Source organism: Echinops telfairi, unplaced genomic scaffold (assembly GCF_000313985.2).
Source record: "Echinops telfairi isolate 266 unplaced genomic scaffold, ASM31398v2 ScPeMD7_70;HRSCAF=299, whole genome shotgun sequence".
NCBI classification, from domain to species: Eukaryota; Metazoa; Chordata; class Mammalia; order Afrosoricida; family Tenrecidae; genus Echinops; species Echinops telfairi.
This window is the reverse complement of record NW_022103968.1, coordinates 40703522-40719625: the sequence shown is the minus strand read 5'-3', so window position 1 is coordinate 40719625 and position 16104 is coordinate 40703522. Positions and strand designations below refer to the sequence as shown.

The 16104-nt window shown below is 39.5% G+C and overlaps 1 protein-coding gene across 3 annotated transcripts in view; it reads right to left on the bottom strand.

Moving 5' to 3' along the window:
• Nucleotides 1–8490: 8490 nt before the first annotated feature.
• Nucleotides 8491–16104, bottom strand: part of ATAD1 (ATPase family AAA domain containing 1) — a 51337-nt gene continuing 43723 nt past the window's right edge. For all 3 annotated transcript variants that reach the window (XM_045291247.1, XM_004701087.2, XM_045291248.1), the window contains exons 9-10: nt 13101–13234; nt 8491–11499 (exon numbers count right to left, since the gene is read on the bottom strand). In XM_045291247.1, coding sequence (XP_045147182.1) covers nt 11379–11499; nt 13101–13234 — 255 coding nt within the window. In that variant the 3' untranslated portion in view covers nt 8491–11378. The remainder of the gene's footprint in view (nt 11500–13100; nt 13235–16104) is intronic.

Sequence of the window (16104 nt, the reverse complement as noted above, 5' to 3'; positions counted from 1 at the left end):
CCCCCGACACCAGGTCATTTTTCCCCTCCCTCCCCGCTCTCCCTTCCCCCATGTGCCCTTGATAATCTATAAATTGTCGTTTTGTCATATCTTGCCCTGTCCGACGTCTCCCTCCACCTTTGTACCTTTTATATCACTTATTGATGCCAAGGAATCTATGAAGTGACAATGTCTGTTATAGATGGTCTTGCTGGAAGAGCCTTAGACAAAAAAAGAAAAAACTGTGATCTCTATATATTTTTTTTCCTCATACCTTCAGTTGTTAAAACAGAGAAACACTTGTTAGCCCACGGGAGTTCTTTGGTGGATAAAGTACCTATAATAATGGCCACAGCAAAGTAAAACCGACTCTAATTCTGTCATGCCGTGACTCATTTAACCAGAGGCACTCACTGCTGCCTTTTTAAACAACTGTATTTATTGAACATGAGACTGCATTAGTGCCTTAACCAATATATATCGTGATTTCTTAATATATTTAAAACTGCTCTTCTGCTTTAGAACAAATGACAATTTCTATGTACAACTTGGTCTTATTTGAATAAATTTCTCAAAATGAAGGCTGAGTCTTTTCTACTACTAGTAGCACTGGGTCTCGGTTGGCCACCTGACGGCCATGGCTCTGTCCCTGGGTGATTGGAGACGCTCAGCAGCAGCCATGCTCTGAAGATCCTGAGTAAGAGGCTGTTTGCCCGTGTTCATGATTTTTCAAATGTGCTCTCGACAAGTGAGTGACAGTCTCAACCAAGCACTGGTAATGAGGGGCCTCCCCTCAGGGTTTCATTGCGTAAGGATTTAACCTGGCTTCCTTCTTTCCAACATGTATGGAGATGAAGCTGCCTAACTTGTTCCCGTGGTCTCAAGGGAGTAGACCCTATTCTCAAAGTGCCCCCCGGAATTCCACTGGTTCTTAGTAGCAGCTGTGAGTTTGGTTTTGTTTCGTTCCACAAACCCCACCCACACCTTTTACCTCAGCAGCGGCTACTTGTCCGTGGAGGGCAAAAATGGCTACCTGTTTCCACTCACGGCCTACAGGACTGTTTTTTTGATTTACTTTTTCCCCTTCATTGAGTCTTTGCCTCTTCTCTCCTAAAGGCTTTATGCAGATTTGTGCTATCGGCCCTCACCCCCAATAAAACTGCTGTAGTAGCCAACTCAAACCTGTTACTCGCTTGATGATGTCCAGTACCAGTAAGAGCAGGTATGTTTACGTCCAGGAAGTTATCGGTGGTTCTCGGAGAATATGCCCCCGGGTGGTGTGAAGAAAGTCCTCACAAAAAGAAACGCAAGCACATCACTTAGCCAGAGGATAGTGGACCTTATACGTATGTCAACATTTTTTTTTCCAACCAGCTTCTTGTAGAAGAAATTCTTCATTAGAGAAAAGTTCATTTTTGTCTTCTCTGCCTCTTCCTCCTTTGAGTCTTCCTTGACTTTGAGTTCTTGTGCTGCTCTTCAACGGCTTTCTTGCAGGTGGTTAGGAGGCCAGATGGAAACCAGATCCGCCAGTCGGTGTTTCTATGTCTAAAGGTGTAATGTAACTGCATAGCTTCCCAGACTTATTTGGCCTAATGTCTTTTCAGGGGAAAAAAAAAGGATTATCCAGAATTCCGTTGGCAATTAAAAACTTTTGTACCATGGGTCATGATCCAGGATGAAGTGTAGGTATCTGCTTTTGCAGTCCCCATCCCTGGATCATTCCAACTCATAGCGCCACAACCACCACTCGGTTTGGGAAATACTGGTAAGGGACCAATAATGCAGTACACAGTTTGGGCTCTGAGATGTTGAATTATACAGGTTTCTATCAGTTAAGCATTTTCCATCAATGTGTGCATAAATTATTGGAAAATTAGGCTATAAGGAAATTGAAGGAGAATCCATTTATTTTTCTTCTCTTTAGCAGTTTAGTTCGTTGGAGAAAATTAGTTATTGGACATTTACCAAATGAAGGGAAAGATACACAAGTAACTTACTAATACTCCAAAGGGCCTCTCCCTACCCCCAGTTTGTCATTTTATTGCTGTAACTGAGAGGAGCCCAGAGGGCTTAGTCGGTAATGTATTGGGCTGCAAATGTCAAGGTCAATTATTTTGAAAACATCAGCCACTCCAAGGGAGAAAGACCAGGTTTTTCTACTCAGAGGCCATGCCACCCTGTCTTATAGGGTCACTTTGAGTCAGAATCGAATTGTCAGTTTGGGGATCTTTTCTGAGCTTGCCCCCCTCCCTGAGGTCAGTATTCTTCCTGGACCTTTTAACTGGGGAGTCATTGCAGAAAAGACCAGTTTCAATTAGGACAGCAGTTCTCAATCTGTGGGTCGCGACCCTTTTGGGGCTCGAACGGCCCTTTCACAGGGGTCACCTGATCTAACAGTAGCAAAATTTCAGTTATGAAGTAGCAACGAAAATTTTATGGTTGGGGGGGGGTGTCACCACAACATGAGGAACTATATTAAAGGGTCGCAGCATTAGGAAGGTTGAGAGCCACTGAATTTGAGAGAAATCTAAATTAGAAAGTATTTTAAATATAGTGCAGTCTTATTGCCTTCAAATATGCAAGAGCTTCAACAAAGTTGTGGGAAAATGGAACCCTCCCAAAAGTGGAATTTTTCCAGGAAAGGGGACTTTTTTGATGCCCCCTTGTGTGTAAGCAACAAAGTATCTGATAAACTCAACTTCCAAATGTCCTATTTATTTGTAATGACTGGCATTGATAGCATTTTTGTTGCTAATGTTCTTAAATATAATTAACTTCCTTCAGAAGCATAAACCTGTCTTCTGCCTTTTTAACTAAAGTAATGAATTTGCAACTTTTAACAAACTATTATATAAATTTGAATAAAGAAAATTTTAAATTTACATCTAGTCAATGAAACTTCCTCTCCAGTTTATAAAAGTAGAATTTAGCTTAGAGTAGATTGAAATAATGAACTGCTTCTATGTAAACAACTGAAATATTGAACTGATATTTTATACCAGTTAAAAGATTGGCCTTTGAGAACATTTAGGAAAACTACATTTATGGGAGGAAGTCATTCCATTAGCCCTTAAAGAGAATATATCTCCTATCTTCATCCCAATCGTTAAAAAATTCTACAACTCATTAGATCTTTGGGTTTCGAGGTAAACACCCAAAGAAAAAGCTCAGTTCCATCAGAGGCTCATAGCAAGGGTAAAGAACAGAATCACTAAGTGCACGGAAGTGTTTCCTATTAAAGAAAGTAAATTTACCAAGGCCTGCACCTGTCCGTCAACAAGAAAGTCACCTAGTTAGGGGTCCACTAGCTATGTGATGTCAGATCAGTAATGCTAAGGACCCTGCCTATATCTGTTTATCAAAATGTGTATCATTGCCAGTGTTTGATTGGTGGGAGTTTGGAGTACATTTATTTCAGCATTGACCTCATTTTAGAGACAAGGAAACTAGCCCTATAAATGTGAGTTTAATAAGGACACAATAATGTACAGCCATATCCACTTTACAGCTTGTATTTGAAGGTATAGGTGATTCCTGTTTACAGATCTGGGAACAGGTACCAACAAAAATAAAGAGATTTGCCCAAGGCTCCACTGCATAGTGTCGAATAGAAACAAGTGGGATTGAAACCTATCAAGTTGAAATGAACTTTCCATGACTTAAAATTTTCACAAATTTCTTAAAAAATAATTGCATACCACAACTTCTGCTTCTATTAGAATGGAGGATACAAAAGACCTTCACCACCACCACCCCACAGTAATAAGCCCAGCAAAAGAATAATACATTTCTAAGAGGCTAGCAAAGAACAAGAACAGTGGATGAAAGGATTTCTTGGTGAACTGACTTACAAAGCAGTGGTGGTCAACTCCTGGGTTTGAATGCAGTGAACGGGGGAGCAGGCCTAACCTGATGGAGAGACTTTACAGGTATGAGACTGCAGCCAAGCCAAACGCAAAACAGTTTACTGCTGGGCTCGATTCAAATCTGGAAATGCAGCAGCTGCAAAAACAAACCCTTGGCTAGACCATCCCTCTTCTCTGCATTTTGCCTAGAGAATGGAGTACAAAGGGGGCTAGAGCTAGTGTCTTAGGGTTTCTCATGGTGATGAAAGTCTGAGAACCCGGAGTCACAACTGAGTATAAAGGTGAACTAGAAAAAAAATTAACTACACACATTTGAACTTGCAATCCAAATCGCTCCCAGCTTAAGGATTGACAAAACCAAGGGCTGTTGGGTGGGAGGGTAGGAGTCAAACAGGGTGACTGGGTGATCTCAATCTAATGAACGCTGTGGCTCAGATCCAGCGTACGCTAAGGACCTCAATCACTGGCCCTTTACTCTGCCTGCCTTTTAGAGGAACGGCTTACATTCTCTAGTGCGATAGACACACACGTATATTTCCTCACTCACCATTCTTTTATATCCAGGAACGGCTTACACTCTCTAGCGCGACACACACACACACACTTCCTCACTCACCATTCTTTTATATCCAGGACCTGGGAGAAAATAAAAGAGCATGGTACAATGTGATCTAGCTAGCCAGAGTTGGGCATGTCAACATCAAGTGGAGTATACAGAGGAGGAACAAGAAGTTTCTGAAGGCCCATCCATCCAAAGTGGCAAATGTTGCCCATACAGAATGCCCACTTGAATTCACTTCCATATTCATGTCGCCAGGTTGGGGGCAGGAAGGTTACACATGGCCATGCACATAACACCCACCTAAAGTTGTCCCTATTTCAGCCACACTCAGGGCAAGGATGGGGATCTCTAGGGAAGAATTTCAAGAAGTACACTGAGAGAGCTTCCAAAAGATCATGGAAAAATTCAATAATCTTTTCATTCCACTTTTCCCATCTAGTTTTGAAGCCCTATCACATTGTATACCTCACCTGGAAGAGATCAGAGAACTTGGGTGGGTTTACATTAGAAGTGAACTGAGTAAATTGGAATTGGTGGGAATACAATTGAGGAATGAGGAGGGAAGGGAATGAGGGTGCAGGAGTGGTATAGTGTGAGAGCATTTGTGTCCTACATGAACTTTCATCAAAAGGCTTCCATTGCAGAGGGCATTGATAAGAATAATAGTGGTCCACGCTAAACAAATACCCATTACTTCTACCTTAATTTCCTCCTTTGATATGTCGTAAACAGGAGAGCTTCAAAACTTGCTGTGATTTTCAGAAATAGCTTCTGGGTCTTAAAAACCTGTCTTACAGCAAGCAGGCATCTAAGGGAGTGTCAGCTAAGTCCATAAGAAAGGGGTACACTAAACAAACAAACGTCACACAGGTTACTGTGTGATCCAAGAATGTTAATACAATTCATTCTAAGAGCCCAATGATGAAAGCCCAATACAAATTCAGAATTAGAGCCTAAATTTTGGGGACATTTTGGGTTTGCAGGACATAGATAACTAAGTCCAAAAACCTTTTGCAAAGTCCCCACCTGGATTAAACCTCCACTGACTCTTCTGGCCATTGACCAGGGATGTAAATAGTCTTGCCCTCCAATTCCCTAACCAGCCTAGGGAAGGGCAATCTTTTTCAGGAGCTTACTTGGGTGTGTCTTTTGATAGATGTCATTATACTGGGTATTAAATAACAGCGAATCATGCCCTGAATTTCTCAAGGAAGTCCCTGGACCAATATTGCAAGCTCATCTGCTTAACATAATGTACATGACCCAATCATAGCTCTAAGAGTCCCACCACTATGTTATACTTCATGTTCTCTTTAAAACCAAAAAAATGAATGGAACTCAAGTTGACGGACTGTAGCCACCACTCAGATGTGCTATTAAACTCTCTGTGTTAGAATAACCAGTCATTCGAAATGATCAAAAGGGCATCTAGCCAAGGACAAAGTTCATCGGGTGGGAAACACAGGGGGTGGAATGAGTGATGGAACACAGATGGGACTGCAAGGTAAAAGGCGAGACAGGATATGGATTATTGAATATAAGACCGATGCTCTACTCTCTAAATCTTCACCTACTTAACAAAAAGTTTGTTTTTTAATGGAAAACTTTATGCTTGAGAAAAAGGCCAGGAAAATGGCACTGAGGAATTTTTCCCATCACACTTACTCAAGGATAGAATCATCCTGAGCATTTCATCGGAAACCTTCCTGCACCCACCCTACAGCCCTGACCATGCCTTTCAGACTTCCTGTCTCCCAAACTCAAAGAGCATTAAGCGTAACATGATTTGAATTGCGAGGACGCCAAACCTAGAATTTTGACGTGGCACAGCAGCACAGAATTTTGGGGGGGTTAGAGAATGGAAACTCTCTGGAAGTGACAAGACCTAGACAGACTATGGTAAGAAACCATAGCTTGACATTTTGACATTTAAATTTTCTGATTTTGCTTTTTACTTACCTTCATATTTGTGTTTTTAATTACCTTTTCTTCTCCAATTACTGAACAAGAGTATGCTGGTAGTGACTGAACTTACCATTTAGTTTGTAGATAGCAGAACCTATTGTAGGATTAGATCATGAGGAGCAATGGATGTCATCCCAAGATCCTGGTCTGCGAACTGCACTGTTTGGGTTAGTTCCCTTTGGGGAGGAGATAAAGTGTTTGCATATATAGTACCTAGAGCTTTTTGGAACATCTGCATGGGACATAGATATGGTTGCATGCTGCAGAGACAAATGGAATTGGCCTATAAGGACCCTTTGTCTCTTAGTGTCTGTTCCGTACCCTTCTGCACAGTAACCAGTTTTGCTTGGATGAATCGTAGTCTGTCAGTATGAGTTAGTAAATCTCTAACTACGACAGGAGTGGGTGCCAGTCGGACTCCATCCAGTCAGCTTTGATGTTGCATAACTTCCCCCCACCCCCAAATCCCCCATTTAGTGTTTTCTTCATAAATGGATCTTTGCCTTTGGGAGTTGGCCCGAGAGTACCACCACCAGAAAATTGTACACTACCACACTATGTAGTCCATATTCCTAAGATGTCCAAAGAAAGAAAAAAATGGGTAGTCCTAAGTGTAGTTCATTTTATCAAGTCAAAGTCTGGATGGTCCCTTTTTCAAATCTTCAGGATTGTCACAGGCACCTTTGACCTGGTTTTACACACTTATAGAAGTTAAAACCGGCAATGACGTGATTTAAGGACAACAGTTGGAGCTCATATTCCAGGCAAAGCGACCAAACAATTCCTGCTAAAATCTGCAGGAACTCTGAGTTTCTACCCCAAATGAAGTTCTTTAGCTTCCCGCTGATCTTGTGGGCTTCCTTGTACTCTTCAATTCTCAAGTTATTTACGTCCGAGACAGCTCCAAAGGAAATCTTTATGAAGCTTGTCATGGCTCAGCATATGGATGGCCTTCATCTCCCGGACATATCTGCCAAAGACTGTTTGCTTGATGATACTGTCTCTCTCTCTCTCTCTCTCTCTCACACACACACACACACACACACACACACACACACACACGGGAATCCTGGTCATTCTTAGACTTCATGGAAGCTACACATCTTAAGAATGGTGTGATCACCTGATGTGATGAACAACAGAACTGTATGGGAAGGGATATATTGGAATTGAGTAAGATGTCAATAAAAATATATATTTTTTAAATGGTATGACACCCACCCCCCGGTTCTAAATCTCAGTGTGAGTTTTCCAGAGGAATAATTATTTCAGCTCCTGTTTTATGGCTGAGCTGTATCTGTGATGCAGGCAATCCCAGCATTATCGCATTACCCAGCTCTGTAAAAGGTGGTGCTGCCATTTTATACTTCAAAGCACAAAAGCTACTATCGAAAATGATCTTAAGCGAGATGTTTTCATGTGCAACTGGCGCTCTATGTGCGCATCCGTCAGACTGTAGTCAAACTGTTTGGAGCAAGTTCATGACTAGATGAACAAGATGACTTGAGCAGAATTTTCTTCTACACATAGAAAGCTAGCTTTCATCTTTTGGAAAAATCAGGGGACTCTGGTTTGATGAGTAAAATTATAACAAATAAAGAAGATCCTTGGATCAGTCAGAAAAACAAAACCAAGAAGCTATATACACTTAAAGGTATAATTATTTTAGGAAATTAATTTACCTAATTGTAAGGAATGGCAAGTATGAGATGTGTACAACGAGCCAGCAACTGGGAATTCGGGCAGGATTTGCTGGTCTTGAGTCAGAATTCTTTCTCTGAGAAACCTGTTTTGCTCTCCAGCTGGCAACTCATTGGGCAAGGCCCAATAGAGCCAAACTTCCTTTACGTAACAGTCGACAGACTGTGTTAACCACAACACAAAATACCTTCACAGCAACATCAAACCAGCGACTGACCAAAAAAGGGGCAAGGTAGACTAGCCAAGTTCACACGCAAAATTAATCAGCACAGCCATCTAAGGATTTCTACCCAACTACACTCATGAATTAGTCTTAGGCATCCTGTCTCTGCTGAGGCTTAGTCATGCAGGAAACATTCTCAGGTACCAGAATTCTATTCAATGTTTGGAATTTAAGAGAAGCTAAACAGGACATGATAAAATACACATTACCCAATTTATTTTCTCTACCCAGAAAAAAAGTTGTAACATTTATCCACAAACATAATTGCAGTGAAAAAAATTCCTACTCGGGTGAAACTGCCCTTTTTATACACAGTACCAAGTAACCAAGGTTAACAAGGTCAAAATCCTCATGAAGCAGCAAACCTATAAAGTCATAGCTACTAAATAATGTTAGGCTATTATGCCCCATCTAGGATATTTAGCGTACTCCAATCCAGGTACTGATAACAGGTTGTGTTCTAGATCTATCTGGGGCAAAGGAGAAGTGGAAATGAGATTAAAGAGGAGAAAAAGTAGAGGAGAGATTGAGTTGACTCAAATATTGTATTATTAAACTCATATCAAAAGGGCCTGGAATAGTTTGTGATACATAAGGTTTGCCAGAAGTTTATGAAACAATAGGCTTTTGGAGAAACTTCACACAGATGCGAACCTTGCGATCTCAATCCCTCAGTATAGGCCAAGGGATTATGAAAAGTGTGGATTAAGCTTGAGTCTGGTCATTGGGATATGTCTATCAATCACTGCCTTTGAACAGTTACTGTGTGTCCCCCCATAGTGACTGACTCCCCTTCCATGCCTTACCACCTCATCACAATCCGAGAAGGTGAGTGCCACCCTCGTCACTTGATAGACGACTCACAGAGGTTGGGTAACTAATAAACAGCTAGTAAGTGAGAAGCCTGAATTGAAATCCTGGCACTTTGAGTCTAGATTCAGGACCCAAGGTGAAACACCTCAGAGCCCAGAATAGAATCATATATATAAAATACATATCCACAGAAGGCTAAGCTACCACGGTCTACTATAAAGGTTCTTTAAAATCATATAATACAATTTTCTGCAATTACTTTACGGCCTACAGTTGCCTTGAGGAATCATGATGGCTCATCAGTTCATTTCTCTAGCATCCGTTGGTAGCTAAATTCATGATAAACTTAGTAATAAACACTATTAAATATTCTAAATTTGAGACATGATAAACAGAAAGGTCACAAGAGGAGTGATACATCAACCTTATTTTCAATCAATATATTATCAGATTATAAACCCCAAAATACCTAAGGTTTTAAGTAACCGAAAAAGACCAAGGAGTAAGTGGAAGTAAAAAAAAAAAAAAAATCAATAAAGCCTCCCCTTTATTACACACTTAAAAATAATAATTAATAAAGATGGAGACAACTTTTTTGGGGTACCAGATTGTGTTCTACTTTAAAATTTTCCATCATCTTCACAACTTTTTATAATTGGCTTTCTGTTATCCAAGTGTTCTCCCGTACCTCACCATTCAAAGTACAATTGAAGAAGAAACTGTTCACTATGTCCTTGTGAAAGACTTATCAGGGGAGTTTATCCAGTGACTCATGAATAAATACTGAGTTTTCAAAGAAATATGGTAAAATATATGGAGCATATGATCTTGTAATTTGGAAGGCACCTCAAGATTGTACTGGGCCATTTGTTCATGCTGTCTCTTTAAGTGTCTATAACAGAACTCTGGTTAACAGAATTTCAGACCCAAAAAATGCTTATGTAGTAGTAGTTCACATGGGATCAACTGACTATAGACAAAATATGAGAACTGTGATGTATATAGTTCTATTTAACTACGGCACAATTTATAAGAAAACAGTTTTAAGTTAGAGAGTGAGTATGTTTAGCACATTTAGTAATCTCAAAAACTTACTGCTATCCATTCTGATGCAGGCCAACCTTATGTCCCTGTGGGTTGCCAAGGCCAAAGTCTTTCTGGGAGCAGAAAGTGTCATATCTTGCTCCCTCAGAGACTGGTGGATTCGAACTGCTGCCCTTTCAATCACCAGCCCAACATGCAACCTACTCCGCCACCAGGGCTCCACATTTACTCAGAACTATTTGTTTTAAACTATCATTTCATTTCTAAAGACCTAATTATATTTGATCATAATGAAAGAAAATACAATTTTAGAATAACATAAAAACCAGGGGTATAACAGAACTGAAGGCAGACATCACATACATACGGGATTGAATGACACTGAGTTTTTCTCAAAACAATTCTTTTTAAAGGTCTTAAGTCCATTTTAAAAATTTAAAGGTATCTCTACTGACGGTGCCTGTTTTAAGATGTGAAGTCAGCATTGAATAAAGGTTTGCCTGAAAACAACTGACCGCTTATCACTGAGCAAGTATTTTTCCTTGCTTTATCTTGACAATCAATCATCGAGTTACATCTAAATATTTGAGTCAGATGTGGCTGACTCTGGTTATTCAAGGGCAGACAAAGAATCCCTTAAATAAAAAATAAAAAAAACAAGGTTCAAACAAATTATAACCAGAAAAATGGCTGAATCACTGTACCTTTCAGACATAACCTTACATCTTAGTTTTGCTATTTACTTATTAGGTACTTTCGATTCAGAGGGTGGGAGTAAAAAAATGTTTCTGTATTCAAAGCTATCTACATAATGTCAATATAAAATGTGTGAATATATACAGTTAACACACACATACACAAACACACCCATGAATCTAGGAACCAGCATTGACTACATCCCCATTTCTCACTGATGGCCCATGAACCCTTTATTACTTTAGGACCAGCTTAGATGCTACGAGGCTGCAACAACACACGGCGAGAGAGCGGACACACAGGCACACACACTCAGACGTACTAAACTGTTCCACCTCGTGATTTCTGACAAGTAGTAACACCTTTTATATTTCAGCTATAGCTCAATAACTTAGAATCCGGAGGGTAAAACCGGTGTCATACACATTGAACTTCCTCACTGTTGAAAAGCACTTCTCCTCCCATTCAGTTTACTAAGAACAGGGCACGCCAAACTTGATCACGGCAACTGTACAAACGAGCTTTACTCTTAATCTAAACAAACATGAGTCAAAACACTCTGAAAGGCCGCGTCCTTCGATTTCCTCATCTTCTCAATGGCCCGACGCAGGTCTTGCTGCTGCACAGGCCGGATTTCGTCTTCATCATGGCTAAAAGGCAAGCGACCCCACAGATAGGTGAATAACTCTCGCATACTAAAATACCATCTCACTGAAATTTTAAAATGTGTAGCAAAATAATCATTTTCCCTCAGTTGTACAAAAGGGTTTAACAAGGAAGCCTTCTTCTCATGCATGTGTCCTTAAGAGAACCGCAATAAACTGCTTCACACCAATTCCCCGGAGCTGCCTACGCGTGCACAAGGCTTAAGGAACCCTAGTGAGGGTTAAGATTTGGCTCCAATTCAAAAGACCAGAAGTTCTAACTAACCCAGTGAGTCAGCAAGAGAAAATACTCCAAGATCTCTTTCTGTAATGATTACACCGCAGAAAAGCCGATGGGGCCGTCTTACTCTGTCATGCAGGGTCACACTGTGAGTCAAACTGACTTGATGGGGCACAAGATCACACACAATGCCAAGATGGCTGGCTATAAATATTACACTTGTGTTAACCAAAATCAAAGACTTTACACCAAGAATACACAGAATACTGCCGTGTGGTAAAAATGTTATATAATAGTATATTTATCTATCCATATGGGAATGTAAGTCCAGTCTCAAGAAATCCAGTTATTCCCTAAAACTTGGTACCAAAAATTAGCATTCCTAGGTACATATCCATGTTCATGTTCAGCTTTCAATTAACTGACAATGAAATAAATTCTTAACTAAAAATCAACTAATCCAAGTCCCTCCTGCTTTAATAATGTAAAAAGAAAACCCTAGTATGTCTCTTTTATAATCTATAGATAGGAAAATGAGTTATGATAACCTAAATTGATTAAACCAGATTTTTCCGATTGAAAGAAAATTTCCAGGGCTTTGAGGTAAAGAATAGCAGGACTCTACATTACTAGAGCAATTTACTTGTATAATTTTTTTTTTGGTAGACAGGTTATTTCTCCTCTTCAACTTATCTGCAAGAATAAAAACCTTTGGAAGGTAGACTACCCCAGCTACTGAGGTAAAAAATATTTCTAATTTGCTAAAACCACTGAACTAATCTGATGATAAATAAATGGCGGGAAGCTCTCCATGCAAGGAGATCCAAGGGACACCAGCAAGGAGACCCTGACTACAGAGTCCATGGCTACTGGCGGACAGGACAGCGGTGCCCGCCTGCAAACCTTCCATTCCCAGGGAAATCCGTGGGGCAGAGGTTTGATGGGTTTTGCAACGCTGAAAGATGGTATCTCTCTAAATACATTACTACTAACAAGTTGAAGCCTGGTCTGCAATCTCTTTCTATTTAGAAAAGTAAGTTCTGGAGGACAACGCACTCATTTCCATATAAAATCAAGAGAAGCCTGTTTTGCTAGTACAGGTGGGCAAGTAGAGGTCTCTGTCCCAGCTTCCTGCAACACTCTGTATGGATTATCAGAAGAAATTCTGCTTTAATATCTTTCTCTGTATCACAGACCATGTCCCATTCTCATTTTCCAAACTTCCCTTTAGGAAACTGTCAATAAACAAATTCAGTTGAGAAGACTGCTAACTCACATGTATTCTTTTATTTCTATAAGCTGGGTAACTAAGAAGCAAAATTAAAGAATTGAAGCTAAAAGTTCTTAAGAGGGTTTAAACACTTACCTTTCTTCAGGTGCAGTGTTGACGTATTCCCTGACGCAGAGGAGGGCAGCATCTCGGCACATCTCTTTTAAATCACTTCCCGAAAACCCATCCGTTTCTTGGGCAACTTCTAACAGGTCTACATGCCTATCCACCTTAAACAAATATAAAACACGCTTTAAGAACTAAAAAAGGAGGGGGGAAGGGGATAATACGGGTGGTTAGCACTGATAACTGTATAACCCCACTCAATGGGATTGAACAACAGAATTGTATGTGAATGGACATATTGGATTGTGTAAGATAGGGAGAAAAAAAAACTATTATAAGGAAAAAATAATAATAAGGGTTCCTGGAGGGTAGGATGGGGAGGGAGGGGAAATAGGGGAGCTGATATCAAGGAGTTCAAGAAGAAAGAAAATGGGTTAAAACTGAGTGTGATATCATTTATACTTTACTGCTTGGAATATTATGATATCTGTAAGAGCTCACAATGATTAATTAACAAAACAAAAAATATTTGCAAAGGATCCTTCCAAACATTTAGAATTAAAGAAAGTTAAGGGTTTTATAACTGTGTGTGAAGGAAAATATTAAACAAAAGTTTCCATTCTATAAGTTCAATTTTCATTATTTGTCATGACAGATACGAAAAATAGGTCTCACTAGATGTGGCAGGACAGAGATGAACAGGCATCCACTGTTGGGTTTTTGCTGTGCCTCAGAGTAGACAATTTCCGATAACACAGTAAATTTGAACTGCCTTGGTCAATGCTGTTCTATGAACAACACTGTATATATCCCAACCTTAGTCCCATTCCCATTTCTTAAGAGTCTCACCTGCAACTGTAATGAATTGATCGCCATCAATCATGATTTTGCGACAGTTTACTTTTACTTGGTATTTCAGGTCTGAAATAGCCTAGTTTCTGTGAATCCTGGGACACCATTCTAGTCTTGTGCTGGTGATCTCCCTTAGCTGGATAATTTGCCTTTGTCCTGTCTAAGGTTTGATAAATGTGTCCAAAGCCCATGCTTGTTAACTATCTCCTATGCCACATGATGTGTATCAATTCAGGTTCGTTTGTAGAAGGGAAGAAAAGGCTCCCCCCATAATACAATTCTCCCCCTCACTTTTTGAAAGGTTGTTTTACATCATTTTGCTTTTTACAAAAGGCCTACATTAGCAACTGTCTTTTGCTAACTGAATCAAGACTACAGATGATTTACTTTGTAAAAATTGAAAGCAGTGTTCAGCATTTGTAGTGATACATTCAAAAGGCAGCAGGTACCACCGCCACACCACCAGCAGCCTATTGAAGTCAGGCCAATCTCACCCCGGCCCCACCAACCACAACGCATACACTTCATTTCTACTTTTTACTGTGTATTTACTGTGTCATTCTGATTTTCCCAAATGTTAGGGTCCTTTAAAGTTTTTTAAATGTGTTACCTGTCATGAATTAGTAGGCTTTTTTATATTTTAGAGTGCTCACATATTTTTCCCCATATAAATTAGCAGTAACTATTCTTCATGTTACACCACTTCGACTTACATAAGGTTTCATTGGGACCTACATTCAGATAGAGGGGAAAATGTGTACTTGTATAGAGCATAAATTTTATTAATGCTAATTCTTTTTATATATGCAACTATAAGCCCAAACCACTACATTAGCTCTTTTAAATGAGTAAGTCATGTTAAGGGCTATCACTCACCAATAAATGATTATAACAGAGCAAAGCATGTAATCATTCTTTAAAAGCTTCATTCCTTTCATGGCAGAAAACACAAAATAAAATTCATCATCCAAAATCTGTATTCTGCTTAGGCATTTATAAGAATGGTGTGCTCATTGTTTAAATAAATGTGTGTTCTACTTGCTTGTGGAAGTTTTTAACAAAACCAGACTACTTCATTTCAGAGGCCAGCGAAAGAGCAGTGTGCATTCAGCACATACATGGAAGCTAGTGGGAAAGAGGCATTCCCATGTTCAGCAGCTATTCTGAGGACATTCCTAGTTTGCATCAAAACTGATTAGAGACTAATATTTTGTGCTTTCATGAAGAATAAACTAAAGAATGCTAAAAATTCCCTGCACCCATGACAAATGCAATTCTAAAAGATTTCCCAAAGACATTATTGTTTAAAAAAGAAAAAATGAACATTAAAATCAAGGTTTAAATTAGACATGAATAATTTACATTTGAATGTAATAATGGTAACAGCCCAAGTCAAGCACAGCTATCTTATTCAAGAGTTTAAATTTCATCACGTAAACATTTATCATCTATGTGTGTCCCTCGTATCATATATATCTACCCTAGATCATACCCAACAGAAAACCATAAACTAACTGCTAAGGAGTTGATTCTGGCTCACTGTCACCCTGTTAAGAGAGAGGAGAATTGGGGGCCTCCAAGACTGCAGTTCTATAGGAGCAGAGGCCTCATTTTCCTCCTACAGAACAGCTGATGATTTCGAACTGCTGACTTTGCAGTTAGCAGCCCAAAGGGAAACGCACTAGGCCACCAGGGCTCCTTACATTAGACCATAGATGTGGTTCAAAATGATAAAATCTTCCAGCTATACGATACAATAAACATTAAAACATTGCACTAGCTAACATGTTTCTGCAAAATTATCAGCAATTTCCTTCTAACAGCTGTTAAATATATTTAAATAAACACGAAAAGTTAATTTGCTAATTTCTCATTAGGACAGAAGTCCTTAGCCTAGAATCTGTGAAAGATTTTAGAAATTTCTCAGAACTTGAACCCTACAAAATCACATTTATATGTGGTTTCCTTGGGAGAATTACATATCTTTTATCTGACTTAAGGGGCCTATGATCCCTGCCTCTCAAATGGTTAATAACCACTCATTTAATCTCCATAATTTGCTAATCTTTAAATTTTTCCAAGTGGCAAATAGCTTCCTTTTATATATTAAAAATCATTAGACCACTCATGAATGGCACTAAGAAGACATGAGCAACCAGAAACATACACATTTTTTTTTTTT